Source organism: Thermobia domestica, chromosome 3, assembly GCF_964235325.1.
Source record: "Thermobia domestica chromosome 3, izTheDome1.hap1.1, whole genome shotgun sequence".
NCBI classification, from domain to species: domain Eukaryota; kingdom Metazoa; phylum Arthropoda; class Insecta; order Zygentoma; family Lepismatidae; genus Thermobia; species Thermobia domestica.
Window position 1 is genome coordinate 188,820,886 of NC_137456.1, and position 15,244 is coordinate 188,836,129.

Here is a 15,244-nt window from a genome sequence, read left to right on the forward strand (position 1 = left end):
GCGCGTGCTCAGGCTGCGGATCGAGGAGAAGGCCTCTAGATATAGAGGTTAGCTGCGAATATACTGAATAAGCAGTTGCGGACAGCCGACTAGGAGTGGTCGTCCAGCTTGGGGGCTCGGGTAGGGCTAACAACCTCATCCGGAAAAAAAAAGCACTTGTTCAGAAATATTCACAAAAGCCTCGGACACTGATAACTTGGCACGACCTCAGCAAAAGAAAATGGACATGAGATTTGGAACATGGAATATTAGTAGTCTTTATAAGGCAGGCGCGTTAAAATCGGTTACGAGTGAGTTAGAGAAATATAGGATGGACCTAGTAGGAGTTCAGGAAGTTAGGTGGGAAGGAAATGGATCTGAGGATTCCGAAAATTTTACTTTCTTTTACGGGGAAGGAAATAAAAATTACCAGTTAGGAACAGGGTTTTTCGTTCATAAACGTATATTACCAGCAATTAAACGGGTTGAATTTGTTACTGACAGACTTTCTTTTATTATTTTTAAGGGACGGTGGTGTGATACTGTTTTAAATGTACATGCCCCAACTGAAGATAGGGACGACTGTTCATATATTTCACTATTAAAATGCGATCTCACATAAACATCATACACTTCGTTTCTTACATTTTTGTTTGTCATAATGTACCATCTTCCGCCTCGAGTGTTAATGTGTTCACGAAAAGGCACCTGTGCCTGAATTGATGAAAATAATTTAAGCTGCACCATTGACAAAATAAAACCCTCTTTTTCTTTCTAGTTTGAAACACTGTCTTTAACACCATTTTTATCTAGAAAGTCACATTTACACTTGCACTTCCACTCTTTACCTTTGGACCGCTCAGACAAATCTGATGGAAGCTTTTGATGTGAAGGTTTAAAATCCAATGGTGAAACAGTTGCTGGCGGTATGTGTCCGATTTGCAGTCATCCAATTCGCCAAATAGTCGCTGAATTTCTTCCTGCTCTTCTTCATTAAATAGGTCGGGAGATGCTGATTTTTCTTCTTCAACTAGGGTCCACTTTATCGCTGGAACTTAAAATTTTGTTGTGATGTTACTGCTGCTGCTGCAGCTGCTGAATATAGTCCTGTACTGGTGAGGATGATGGTGTTGGCGGTATTAATGATGGTGATGTTCTTGATCCAACAGGTGAAGTAGGAATCAGTATTGGCTCCTCTCTCACATCTATGATTTCAGTTTCTAAGATATCTGGAGAAGGTGGCGAAAAGTAGCAGGTATCCTGCTCTATAAACAAGTCCGGAGATTCTCTTATAGGTTTAAACTTTTTCTTTTTAATGGATTCAACAAACTCAAACGACGAATGCAAGTCTACCTCCTTGCAGAACACAATTTTCCGTCGTACTTCACTGTCAAACAACTCAATGATGATACAACACCAGTTTTCTCTTCATACCCCATATATAAGGAAAACTACCAACGACGTCATATCATGTGGTACTTTAAAACTATTTTTTCAAACACTCCTCCTACAATTGAAAAATTTTCACATGTACTTTCCCAATTCTCTATACAATTTTCATAGCTACATGGGCGGAGAAAACATTTCATTTACGTTCTCATATACCATTCTCCTGATCAAAATATTCTTTGAAACATCATTTATGTTATTTAGATTGTGCTATGGTCATTCCCATCTTACAGCAACATTGCCTCAATAATGTTATTCATATTCCATACCAATCAATGACTTGTCATCTACGTACAAAGAAAAGATTTACATGGTCCGTGTGCAAATAAATAGTCTACTTGATTTTAAAAGAAAATATGTTATTCATATGGTCATTTACATCTTCTATTACAACAATATTCCATTATTATTGTTATTCGCGTAAACACAACATTTACTAAACAGTCACATGTCATCTACGTAAAATAAAAGGATTGCAACTAATACAACCAAACTAACTTTCTATTCGCATTCTGTATCGCATCACGTTCTTCCATCAATGTGACTATTCGCATTCTGTATCGCATCACGTTCTTCCATCAATGTGACTATTCGCATTCTGTATCGCATCACGTTCTTCCATCAATGTGACAATCTTCTTTTGTATTTGCGTTCAGTACGACCTCATGTTTCAACAGGATCATCCGTCATTATGCAAATGTTCTTTTTTACTCGTGTTCAGTGTCGCGTCATGTTCTACCATTCGTGACGCCAAACTTCTTTTGTATTCTTATCTGACAATGTCTTATGTCCACCTACCACGCCACCAAACTTCTTTTTATTACTCTGTCGGTATTCTGTGATGTTTATCTACCGCAACCTCAATCTTTTTCGTATTCTCCGCCGACACATTCTGTGATGTCCACCGCGCGGCAACAAAGTTGTTTTATATTGCCCATCGGTATTCTTAATGTTTATCCACCGCAACTTAATCTTCTTTTGTATTGTCCACCGACATTGTGATGTCTACCCGCCGTGACACCAAACATGTTTTTATTACTCCGTCGGCATTCTGCGGTATCTACCAGACGCGCCGTCGGTCTTCTTTCGTATTTGTGTTCACGTTTTAACATATACCTGTAAGGTCATTACCCGACAATGCCATCTTTCACAATCACCCAGCAGGTTTCCAAAAAGCGCGCGAAAAGTTCAGTTCGACTATTGAGTTCACAAGCGAAAGACATGCCAAAATCATGCTCTGTATACGTACTCCGTAAAACGAGTAATGTTTTAATATTACGAATGAATAAAACCAAGTTCTGCATGAATAAAGTTTATTCCCTCCCCATTTTTAATATGATCACATCATAGCTATTCTAATGAGCTTCATATCAAAGCGAAAGAATAAATAATTACCAATGAGTATGCCATGGATACAATCCAATAAAAAATAATTAATTTGATCATACTTTTTAGTATTTTTGGAATATAATTCCTCTGAGCTTCCTTTAAAAGTAATCCCTAACAAATTTGATCACTGCATAGGTATTCTAATCAGCTACATATCAAATCGAAAGAATAAATAAATAACAACGAGTTTTTAATATTTTGGAATATAATTCTTTTGAGTTTTCTTTAATAAAAACGAAAGAATAAATATACAAGTCCCTCAACTTTTCTAGAAACTACACCTAACGGTCAACATTTTTAGGAACCAGTCTGACCACCGGTAATATATCTTTACCGTTCTAATGACCTGCCCGACCACATCTGACAAGAAAAAACAGAATACGAGTTTACGCAGACCACTTGCGGTTCTATTGTGTACCACTTGTAGCGACAATCCTACTGGATTCTGCCTTCGTTTTCTTGAGACTAGAATGTTGTATTGAGTCTTAGAAAGAGGACTATTGTTCCATCTTTTTCAATACTCTTTTTCAATCACCGTCTCTAATCTGTATCTTATTGCAATGACCTCTTTGCAATTCTTTCTCTTTCCATTTATCTTTTTCATTTCGTCCATAATCTCTTGACACTTTTTACCTTTCACTCGATGATTGATGAAGACCTACAAGTAAGGGGGATCAAACTCCTAACTCCATATAATTTTAGGTGTTTGTATATATGGCATAATATGAGAAAACTCATTTTCACATTATATCTTCCTCAGCGGTGATTATAACCCCGAAGCCTCCTTGCGTACACTACTAGATGATGATATTCGTGAATATTGATTGCAATTATCTCCCTGAGATTCCTATAAAGCATAGGGGTGAATAATTTTAAATTTAATGTTATATGAGCTCCAATATGCAGAATCCCTTTTAGATATCTCAAACATATATTTCTCTTAAATGCAAACACGAAATTTCGCTGTGCCATTAAAAACTACTATTCGCAAAATTCAAAATAAAAAGATGAAGAAAACGAGTGCCTTGTTCTTATTGTTTGTTAGGTCGCAACAGAAAACATTTACGTCCAGCAACGCAGGCCCGTATCCAGGTGGGGGTCTAGGGGGTCCGGCAAATGAACTATAATATGCTGATGTACTATAACGTGATTGGTTCGGGCTCCCCTAACATCAACCGGGCCCCCCTACATTTTTGGGGTACCGGCCTGCAGCAACTGCACATACTATTGTACCATTTTAACATGAAGTTAGCTGTGTGTTTTGAGAACATTTAGCGGAAAATCATAAGAGCAATTTGACAGCAACGTCACATGGCGGACTTTATTTATAACTAATTACTTGTAAAATGAACAATATTCCTTTAGGATATTTATATGAATGCTCATATAATCATAATGCCCCTATTTCAGTAAAAGTAGCATTTTGAGCAAAAACTGCACATAGCGGGTTTTGAAGGCACAGTTAATCTGAATCAACCAATACAAACGTAATTTGCACATTTTATTCAGTTAATAATTGTGTTCTTTCCCTCATTAACAGCACACTAATATTTTTAATTATATTTTCTATTGTTTCGCTGTAGGTTGTAACTCTGGCAGTCTATTCGTTTTTCATTACATGTATAATGGGAAGACAATGGCTTGATATCAAAAGAGATGAATCATCAGTATATGGTCCAACAAATGATATAGATTTGTATTTTCCAATCTTCACAACTTTACAGGTATGAATTTTAAAATAGATTTTATTTTATGTTTATGTAAGCTCAAATTTTTCTTTCTAGTTATTACTCATATCTTACTGTAGACAGGTGTACTACGAATAGAAGACTTCAACGTTCTTCATATCTCTTGTAATTAATCTTTTTCTCCTTTTATTATTTTAATAATGTAGCATTCTTGATTTCAAAAGAATGAATTTATTTTCTAAATATTGGTTTTGGTGTGGCTTCATTCACCATGGTAGGAATTCTATTTCATAAGCGGATTCCGATAGGAACAATGAACTTAGAAATGTGACATTCAGTGTTTACGGGAAAATAACACTGGTCAATATATCTTACACAAAATCAGTCGTTCTTTACTAAATTGACTACGAAAACTATCACGAAATGACCGATCAGATCTACTTTCCAAACTATGTTGGTGCTGTGGTTTACCCTAGTGTGGGTGGCATCAGGGGGAAATGTCTTTGTTAATTTAAAGAGTCGTAACTACAGCGAAATTAAATTACCGCTAATTTTAGTTTTTTCTGTAATATCTTCAAAACAAAAGTATTCGAAAAGCAGAAACGTAGTGAACTAGACAATACGATTTTGCATGTGGCACCTTTACCACAATTCACTATCTGCTTTTGGTATGCCGATGTTTACAGAATCCACAAAAAATACTAAATCTATTTAGAGTTGCAACTCGAAAGCAGATAGATGAGTTGTGATAACGGTATCATATGCAAAATCGTATTGTCTAGTTCACTACGTTTTTGCTTTTCGGATATTTTTATCTGTTTTAAAGATATTACAGAAAAACTGAAATTAGCGGTAATTTAATTTCGCTGTAGCGAAGACCCTTATAAATAAATGTAAGTTTAAATATGAAAATAAATCAGAAAGCTAAAACTGAACGGAAGTTAAAAAACACTCATTCTGTATTTCAAGAGTTACAAAAGATGTTGATAGGTACTTTCCTCTTGGTTTCGTTTTATTTGTGCAATTCTGAAATATGCTAGCATTACACACTTTGAAGTACTCCCGACTAAGATGATCTATAGAGAAACATTCCTCCTGTCTTCATCAAATATTGCAATAGCAGGTACGTAGACAATGCATTGCCCCATAAACATTCTCGATTTACATATTTATATAGTGGCATTTTTTTAAAAACAAAGTCAAGCGAATTTCAACCGATCAGCAACTATCTATTTCCAGTAGGAACAGTCTAAACCTTTCTCTCTCTTCCAAAAGAAATATCTGACTCTTTAAAACAGTGGCTCCCAAGTTTATTTACCTATTGAACCCTTCATACATCTTGCGTACTTCATGTCTCCCTCGTCCTTTTTGCTCGTTGGCCAGGGGTGGATTCTGGTGGCCCCTTCTGCAACTTTAGACACAGCTTTAAATCCTCAAATGTTTAATCTTCAAATAATAATAATAATAATAATAATAATAATAATAATAATAATAATAATAATAATAATAATAATAATAATAAATATCCTATTCTCACGGCTTAATATTAATTTCCAGTAAGGCTTGTGAATATCATTGTAGTACATTATTATTATAATTATTAGATTTTTTTTTATAAAACCACAGTTCTTACTCATTCGTTATTTTGCGTTTGCACAATATTTGATTTAGTGCCTCTTTGTTATAACATTTATAATATTTGTAAGTTAAATATGAAAAATCGTAATTCAAATACATTCTTGGTTCCTTCTAAATCAGTTGTGAATTGTTTAAATGTCGCTTTTAATATTTTTTTTTCAAACACCGATAACCCTCAAAGGCCTTTCGAGGACTACGCGACTCGGTGTGTCGAAGACGCGTGAAATTTTTTTCCTGTGTTCGTGTGTCGATATCGAAAACGTGCGAAAACGCCACGATTTGTCTTTTCAGCAAGCAGGTACTCATTCTCAAAGCTGAGCTCAATGGAAGCTTTTGACACAGACGCTTTCACTGCAGAAATTCAGCCACAGCCTAGTATACGGAACTCCAGCACTGATTCCTATAGCAACAGAATTGAAAAGACGAAAGCATGGGAAAAAGTGTGTTGTGCTTTCCACTAGGATTCATGGAAAGAGAAGAATCGTATCGGTGTTGCCATTTCGTTCTTTCTTATATTTTCCAAAATTCTGTACCAAGCCAATGCACTGTTTGGTGGAAGTTGTAACATAAAACTACATTGTTTATCGCTTCACAATGACAAGATATCCCCAAATATGTTTTACACATTCACAAATTGCGATCCCCCAGGCCAATATGTAATTTTATAATGCATACTGTACGAAAATATGAAAAATAATATTTTATAAGCACTTAGGCATAACACCGATGCCTCGTGGCACTCCATAATGTAATTTATAAGGAGAGGCCGCTTGGCATGAAGGTAATACCTCATGTAGTAAGTAGCGAATTAGCATTATACTTAGTGACTGACCCGGGATTTAGTCTGCCGCTCAAGGGGGACCGCCAACTTCAGTCTACATACGTACTCCTTATGGATATGCTTGCACTTTGTCGTTAAAGAATATAACAGATTGTTTAGTATTACAGCAATTTAAAAATTACATATTACAAACTATATAAAGTGCATTGTCCCCTTGTTCTGACGAAAAAAGTGTCACATTTCCGCGACACGTGAAGTAAGACCTAGCGTCTATCGCGTCGCGGGCATGTGTCGAATATCAGCGACGCGACGATACAGCCTGTCGCGCGTCTTCGACACACGAAGTCGCGTAGTCTGCGAACGGCCAAAAACGAAGAGTTGCAGGTAAAGTCGAAAGAGAACAGAGTAGTATTTGATATTTATTTTCGGCAATATTGTTAGCAATTAGTATACGAAAAGTCTAAATAACTTAGTTTGAAGTTGATTAGTGATGAATTGAGAAAGGACTTTTTCCTTTTTGTTTAAACAGTGTTATTATTGTGTTTATGAATAATAAACACAACGCAGATTCTCTATATCTGCAGTATTGGAATCATTCACAAGCTAATGTTTGTTTCATTAATTTTTCAGGTTGACATTCTGATCTGAGAATTTTAATTTCTGGTTTTGTGAATGTTGTATTGACTTCGTAATTTCTTGTTTGTGTCAGTGTATGTGTGAATTATAATGGCAGTTGAAAAGATGGTATTCAACTACCACAGTATGTTGTGTGCTGTCCTTACTAATTATACTCTTCGCCCCTTCCGATCAAAACATTTTTCAACGGTACATCCAGCACTTAAAGACAAATCTAAATACTTTTTTTATTCTGAAAAAGAATCTCGCAGAAACGTATGAAGTTGGATTCTTCTGGAACCTTTCACGAGCAAAATCAGAAGGTGGTGGAAGTATCATATGAAATTTCTCTTCCAATAGCCAAAGGCAAGAAAACAAATACTGTTGGTGAGACTCTTATCAAACCTTGCGTACTTAAGGCAAGCGAAATTTGACTTGGGGGAAAAGGCAGAAAAAAGTTGCAAAATATCGCTTTCAGACAGTACCGTGAAATGTTGAATTAATGAAATGGCCTTGGATTTAAAGGATGCTATACTTTTAAAGAAATCTCCATTATTTTGGCTTCCAGTATGATGATTCCACACACATAGCTCAGTATTGTCATTTAATAGTGTCCTGTCGGTTCGTAAATGAAGAGAAGTTAATGAAAGAAAATTGTTTTCAAAACCTTCGCAGATATAGTCCAAAGATTTTTATGTTTTTTCTACTATCAGTATTTTTTGTTGAAAATGACTTGTCTTGGTACATAATTGTAGAAATATGTACTGCTGGAGCTCCAGCAATATTAGATTCGCGGTCTGGGTTTATAAACCTGACAAAGGACTGAAATCCTACAATTATTGGTTCGCAATGCTTAACTTATAGACAAGCCTTAGCTGCCAGAACTTTACCAGAGAACCTGGAAAAGCAGGCATTATCATTGGCTATTAAGGATTTTAATTTTGTCAAGTGAAATGCTCTGGTTATTTATCTCTTTGAGACTCTGAAGGTTTCAGTGCTGAACATAGGACTTTAGTTGGGATACGGACAAAAACTCGCGGCCGAAACATCGCCGCCCAAAATCTCGCCGCCCAAAACATCGCGTGGCCAAAACCTCGTGGGCCAAAATCTCGCCTGCAGCTTAATAAAATTCAGTGTAGTATAACAATATCTGCTGCTTTTCTTATAAGTAAAAAGAAAAAAAGGAAGGAAGAGCTTGGTGTGGTGAGAGTAGGGGCGCCGAATTCTACTTCGCCCCGGGCGCCGAAATCTAGCTACGGTTCTGTATATATATATATATATATATATATATATATATATATATATATATATATATATATATACCTCCCACCCCCTTTTGTTGTGCCGACAGTGAAATTATAAAAGACATCCTAGGCTCGAACCTCATCTATGTTGAAAATTTGATTGAGATCGGTAGGATGGCTCAAGAGGTATAATGTAACAAACATAGTCATTTAATTTTTATATATATAGATTTTCAAAGCATACATTAGATTTTTTCTTGTCAATATTTTAATGTAATTATGTGTTATTAATAAATATATATACATATAATAATATATATAGAACATTCTACATTGAAGAAATCGTCGTGAAGAGGTTTTATCCTGACGACATTTCTTCCCAGGCGGCACTACGTCTCGCTTAATTTAGACCAGGTGAGATTCTGTGTTGCGAGATCATTACAACGAGGTTTTGGTCAGGCGAGATTTTGGGTATAGCGATATTTTGCCCCGCGACGTTTTGGCCAGGCGAGATTTTGTCCCGCGAGGTTTTGGGCTGCTAGGTTTTGGCCAGGCGAGGTTTTAGTCCGCGAGGTTGTCGCCGCGAGGCTTTGTACCCAAACCCTTTAGTTTCCCATATTGAAGTTTGTTGATTGTCGAAGGGTAATATGTTAAGTAGGCTGTACGAGCTTAAATCAGATATGGAAATATTTCTCTTAAGTGTAGGAAAAGATGAACTATATACTTCTTTTTCTAATAACATGATTGTGTTTTCTCTTTCATATCTTGCTAACGTTTTGCAATATTAAATAATCTCGATCTCAAACTCCAAGGTAGAAACACGAACATACTTATCTTCGTCGACCTTATAGCCGAATATCACGAAGCTTGTGAAGGAAAAGCAATGCCAACCATCACAATGAGTTCCAGTGCCCTTACTTGATAAGTTTTTGATCTCCGTCTTATAAACCGAAAGAGCATTTTATACTCATTTTTGATAATTTTTTTTAAAAAAAGAAATGAAAAGAAAAGAAAAGAAAGAAAGAAAGAAAAAAAAGCTTTTGCTTAATAAAGTAAAAATTTTGAATAGGAATAAAAAAAAGACAAAACGTCAAACGTAATGTTTTGAAGTTTCCTAAAACTAAAGTGTAAATCTTATTACAAGTTGTGTTTTACCCATAATTTTACATTGTATTTCTGTCATAGCTTGGGCCCACCATGCTCCTCTTCACACTCCCAGGTTGGGAATCACTACAGTGAATCAAAACTATTGGCCCCAATGTTCGAAGCATCATTCCTTTCTATCATGTTCATAATAATTTCCACTCACCATTGTTTCCGAGGTTCACACGATTGCAATATAAATAATAAAAGCAATAGTGCTCGTAATAAAAGCAATAGTGAGTTTTATGATAATTTTTAGAATACAGACATTGAAGCTGGTCAGTTTACCGCGATCGGATGCGAAAATGTTCAGCAGGTTGAACATTCTTGCATTAGTAATAGAAAATTTGGCTATTATCCTTTCAGACTCCACTTCGGAACCGCGCGACGACAAATGAATCCTTTCACAACCAGCGGCGATAACAATAGGTTAAAAGGGGACTACTGGACTACTTCAGGTCAGAAGACTTCAGCCGCTAAGGTTGGACTTTCTGTTGGTTCGAAAATAGAGGGAGGTGGTAGACAAACAAAGGAAGAGGAACCTGCTTACAATAAATATAATATATATTATGATATGATAAGAAGCAGTTGATTTAATTCATGTATGTGCATGAATTTACAATGAAAAGTATATAAGATATTTGAAGCTCTTAGAGGATAAAGGTGTTATGTAACAAATTGAATATGAGGGAAAATTGACTTTCACAACTTTGTCCGTTAACATACCGTCTTCATCTTTCTAAAATCTGCACTCGGATAATGACTCACTAACATACGTAGCATGGTTAACATATAACACGTTCATGAACCGCCAGAATGCAACGTTTCAAACTATGTAACATAACATCTTTATCTTCTTATTGATTCAATTTATACAGCAAAAATACGTGTGCGTTAACTGAGTCCATTAAGAGACACAGTAGCCACCGTTGATAATCAACAAAATAAGCATAAAGGAAGACGGAAATATCTGAGGCATCAAATCTGGTTCCTGAGAAAGCGTTTAGTGGAAAAGGTTAATCCAAAAGGTTTAAGGGTGAAAAAGAAAGAAGTGAAGTGTGAAACGAGCAGATATAGAAGGCGTGTTGAGAAAATGGAAAAAGAATTGATTTGCAATGAAATTAGGGTTAGAGAACCTTTTTTTCTAAAGTTGAAATGAAAAGAAAAGAGAGAAATTGAGAAGTGACATTAGTGCTAGTTTGCTGGTGTTCGTTAGACATACAGTTATGGACAAGGGCGCCCATTTTGTGGTTTCCAAGGGGAGCAAGTATAAGCGACGTATCAAAAATAGTTTCAAATTTTGCTGTAGCAAATGTAAAAATTCTATTGGATTTTCGATATTCTGAAGTACAATTTCCTCTAGGTGGGGAGAAGCGCCCCACCTTGCCCCTCTGATGGGCGCCCTTGGCCTGGTGAGATTGTTACATGAGAAATTTCGACTCGTTGATGTCTAATATATGGACAACTTGAGAAAAGGGACATCTAAACATGTGTCTTTATTCCTTCCAAACGTATAGCTATACCTGTATGCCTTTGACCAAGGTTTTTACATACATATCAGACATAAAGACCATCGAAGCCCTTGTATATAATAACACTGGAGAGAACGATAAGGCAGAAGTAACCTTCGTGTTATAACGTAAGCTTTCATCTTGAGTATGTAAATATATGAATTAGTGGTAACGACAAACGCAAAGACAATGATTTTGAAACATAACTATTATAATGTAATAAAGGACACTTAGAAAATATAATTATAATACGTCAACCCATTCAATTGTCATACAAGACAAAACGTATGAGTATTATATTGGTGTTGGAATGATGGAGAGCCTAGAAGAACCAGCGCGCTAACCGCCGCTACACTTGTGCGGAAACGCGAAGTTTTACTGAATGCTCATCTTTAAATTTTCATACTGCCCCTGCATAAAGCGAACGTGAAAATATAAGATAGACATGCTTAGTACTGTGAAGATGAACTATCAGGCCTGTAGCCCTATATCATTACGTCAAAAGAAGTTCCAGTTTATTAAATTTATACTGTAACGTATGCGCCACACTGTTGTCAATCTACGCCACAGAAAGTTCCTGCTTAACTATCACTAAGCAAGAAGTCTAATATTTATCTTAGACATGCTACTGGAGACAGGCTTATTCTTTCTCCGCATTACATTCTTAATTGCTCATTTACAGCGTTGACAAAACTCAAGGCCACGATCCTACCTTATGACAGATTACCAAATCCAAGGAATTATCTGACATCTCAACACTGAGATAATCCGCTCTGGATCAACGTTCACATGATCCCTGTAAACTAGATTTTCAATACTTCATCTCGGCCTTCAATTGGCATTAAAACATCAACTAAACTTACACTGAGAAATCTGCTGCATCAGCCTTGTCGTGTTACCATTCTCTTTGTTCCTTCAGCGTTGCTTCTTCTTCTACTTTTATTCTTCTTCGCGCGCCGTCTCCCACAGATCACATAGCCTAACGGCAAGATTGGTAACTACATGGAAAAAACAAGCGTATCAAGTTTGTCGCGCTTACAGCGACATCTACTCTCGCTGGCAGGATAATGTAACTACTCACCAGCAGTGTAACTATCCACCTAAAGAATTCACCAATATGAGTAGTAGATCCATAGGCATAGACTAGTTTCTAACATTAGCAGTGTATCCATACAGCACCTTGACGTAGTTTATAAATAATATTAGCCATTAAATTCAAAATGCAAATATGATGTCCTCCTAGTAGTCCTAATTTCATATCTTTATTCATTCGATTAATTTAATCGAAGGTCATATTAATAAGAGTTGAATATTAATAAGTGGTTTTTGTGTTCTATATTCGTATAATTTTATCTATTTAGAAATTGGAGACACTCTTTTTTCACTCTATGCTTTAAGTACGAATTCAATAAAATTCAAAGAGAAAAAATGCTAGACTTGTCTGGCAATCGAACCTTTCCTCTACTCTTATAATGACGGTGAGCTATAATACAATTCCAGTTCCTCCCCCATTGGCTCTGCACTGTCCTGAACATTGAATTAGGGTTAATCTGGACAGTATACCGATACAGTAAGCTATAGACCGGAATACGACCTCTTGTACTCTCACATTTTCATTGTTCTAATTTTATTGATTTCGTACCTACAAAAGATACAGTGAAAGAAAAATTAAACCTTTTCCCACAATTTCTTAATAAATAAAGTTATACGCAATAAACACAATTAAAATATAATACTAACACGCTTTCGATCGGAATCATATAGTAAAGCTAAAAATTTCCAAATTAAGGCTGCTAGAAGGTAATTATAGCTATTTAACTTTAATTAATGTTAGGTAGCTATTAATGCTATAGTTCTAAATATATACATTTATTAAAATTTCATTTAAAATTCTCTTATATCTTGTTTGAGTGCATTTTATTGCTCTTCTTGCGGATAACACAGGTGTCTTTACGAGCGGCGCAAATCTGTCTTCAATATTAGGTGGGTAAGGCGGGAAAGGCCGTTCCCATATTTTTTTTTTCTAAACGATGTTCAAAATATTTATGAAGTTGAAAAACAATGCTGTGGAGGATCAGGGGAGCAGAGTTGTCTTTAACATTGGAGGCCGGCAGATTTGAGGCTTATTCTGGGGGGACATCAATTTCATTGCACTTTCCTTTGTGGCAAATGGACACAAATCATCACATTTCTCACCTAAAAACACATTTCAAATCAGATTATTGGGGGACAGTCCCCCCTCAGTTCCAAGATTGGAGGGGACATGTCCCCCTCATTCCCCCGGGATTTCCGCCAGTAGTCGTTGCATTCCCAGCTTACAGGACCGTTTATTTACTTTAAATTTCACTGTTTTCTTAAAAAAGTAATCGTTGTAGATTTTTTCTTATCCTCTCTCTCCCTAAGTGAGAAATCAATAAATTTCCTAACAAAGCTTGGAAAAACATGTTAACTGTGTTGAAAACCTTACCGGGAAGCGTGATGGTAAAGCGTTCACGCCTAGTGCATGGGTCTCTGCTTCGATTCCAGTTCGCGCCGAATTAACTTTGTAGTGGGCAGACACCGTGTGCATGAATGTTCTCCCGTTTCCTCACCATTATCACCCATCTCATCATGATTGCATGCCTTGGCGCACAGTGGATGATTTTAAAAAAACTTACCTGAATTTCAGTCTCACCTAAAAGAGTCACTCCTTTCTTGCTGTTCCATAACTAAAAGGTTGACATTTCTGGCAGAATAAATTAAGATAACATTCAACTTGCGAAAATCTACATAGATGTAATAATTACTTTTGCGTTGCTTTGGAATTCGCAAATTCTGTGAACATTATTACGCAATGAAGCTCCTGAGCCCGTAGTGAGGAGAAATTGACGATTGTAAATAAGAATCATAATTACTGCAGTTCCTTTTATTTAACATTAGTACTATGCACTTATTACATAATAACAATGCAACTTAAAAGAGCAGTCTTAATTTTACTATTTCGGCCTTATTCTTTATTTTATTTTTCATTCTACAATTTAAGATACAAACACTTTATAATATTGTCTACGTTTTCCACGACATCCACTTAAGTACTGATAATTTCAATGTGGAAATAAGATTGCAATACAAATACAAATCCCATTCAATAGGATACAAATCTGTACATTCCACAAACAAATGTGTATACTTAAATATTTATAAGACGTATAGCGTACAAAATACTTTTTAATCACAGTAAACGATAGAAAATCATGGAAATAAACATGAAGGAAAGCAAACCATCAATTTCCATTAGAGGCAACTGTAACAAAAATATATACACCAATAATTACTTTTTTTCACAATTTTTTGTATAAGGAAAAGTCATAAGTTTAGCAATATTCTGGTACACAGTCAGATTAACATTCAAAGTAGGCCTATAGCTTCTCGAGTTAACTATCTGGAGCTACCTTCTTGCTAGTTCCTGGTTTCCACGTCAGTAGTAGAAAAATGTATGTTCTGCGCCACTGACCCTCTACCCACTTTCTCAGTCCCGCCTGAAGCAGACAACGAGTTTCCCAGTGCCGCCTGACACACTATGCCGGAAGACACAGGGATGATACGAGAAATCGAGCACATTACACCGTGAACCCATGGTCTTTTACGACCTCCATTTTAGGGGTGAATTTATTCCCTTTTATGAGCACTTTTTAGGGGGTGTACTCGTTCCCTTTTATGAGCACTTTTTTAACCCCTATTCGAACATAGCAGATAACACATAAGATTACGAACACATAGAAGAGCAGATAACACATAAGGCTACGTAACACACAGCAGAACAGATAA

At 36.1% G+C, this 15,244-nt stretch overlaps 1 protein-coding gene across 1 annotated transcript in view; it reads left to right on the forward strand.

The window, feature by feature from the left end:
• Positions 1-15,244, forward strand: part of LOC145681559 (bestrophin-4-like) — a 1,326,494-nt gene that overhangs the window by 813,625 nt on the left and 497,625 nt on the right. Inside the window, exon 6 of the mRNA XM_081753197.1 lies at positions 4,401-4,541. Coding sequence (XP_081609323.1) covers positions 4,401-4,541 — 141 coding nt within the window. The remainder of the gene's footprint in view (positions 1-4,400; positions 4,542-15,244) is intronic.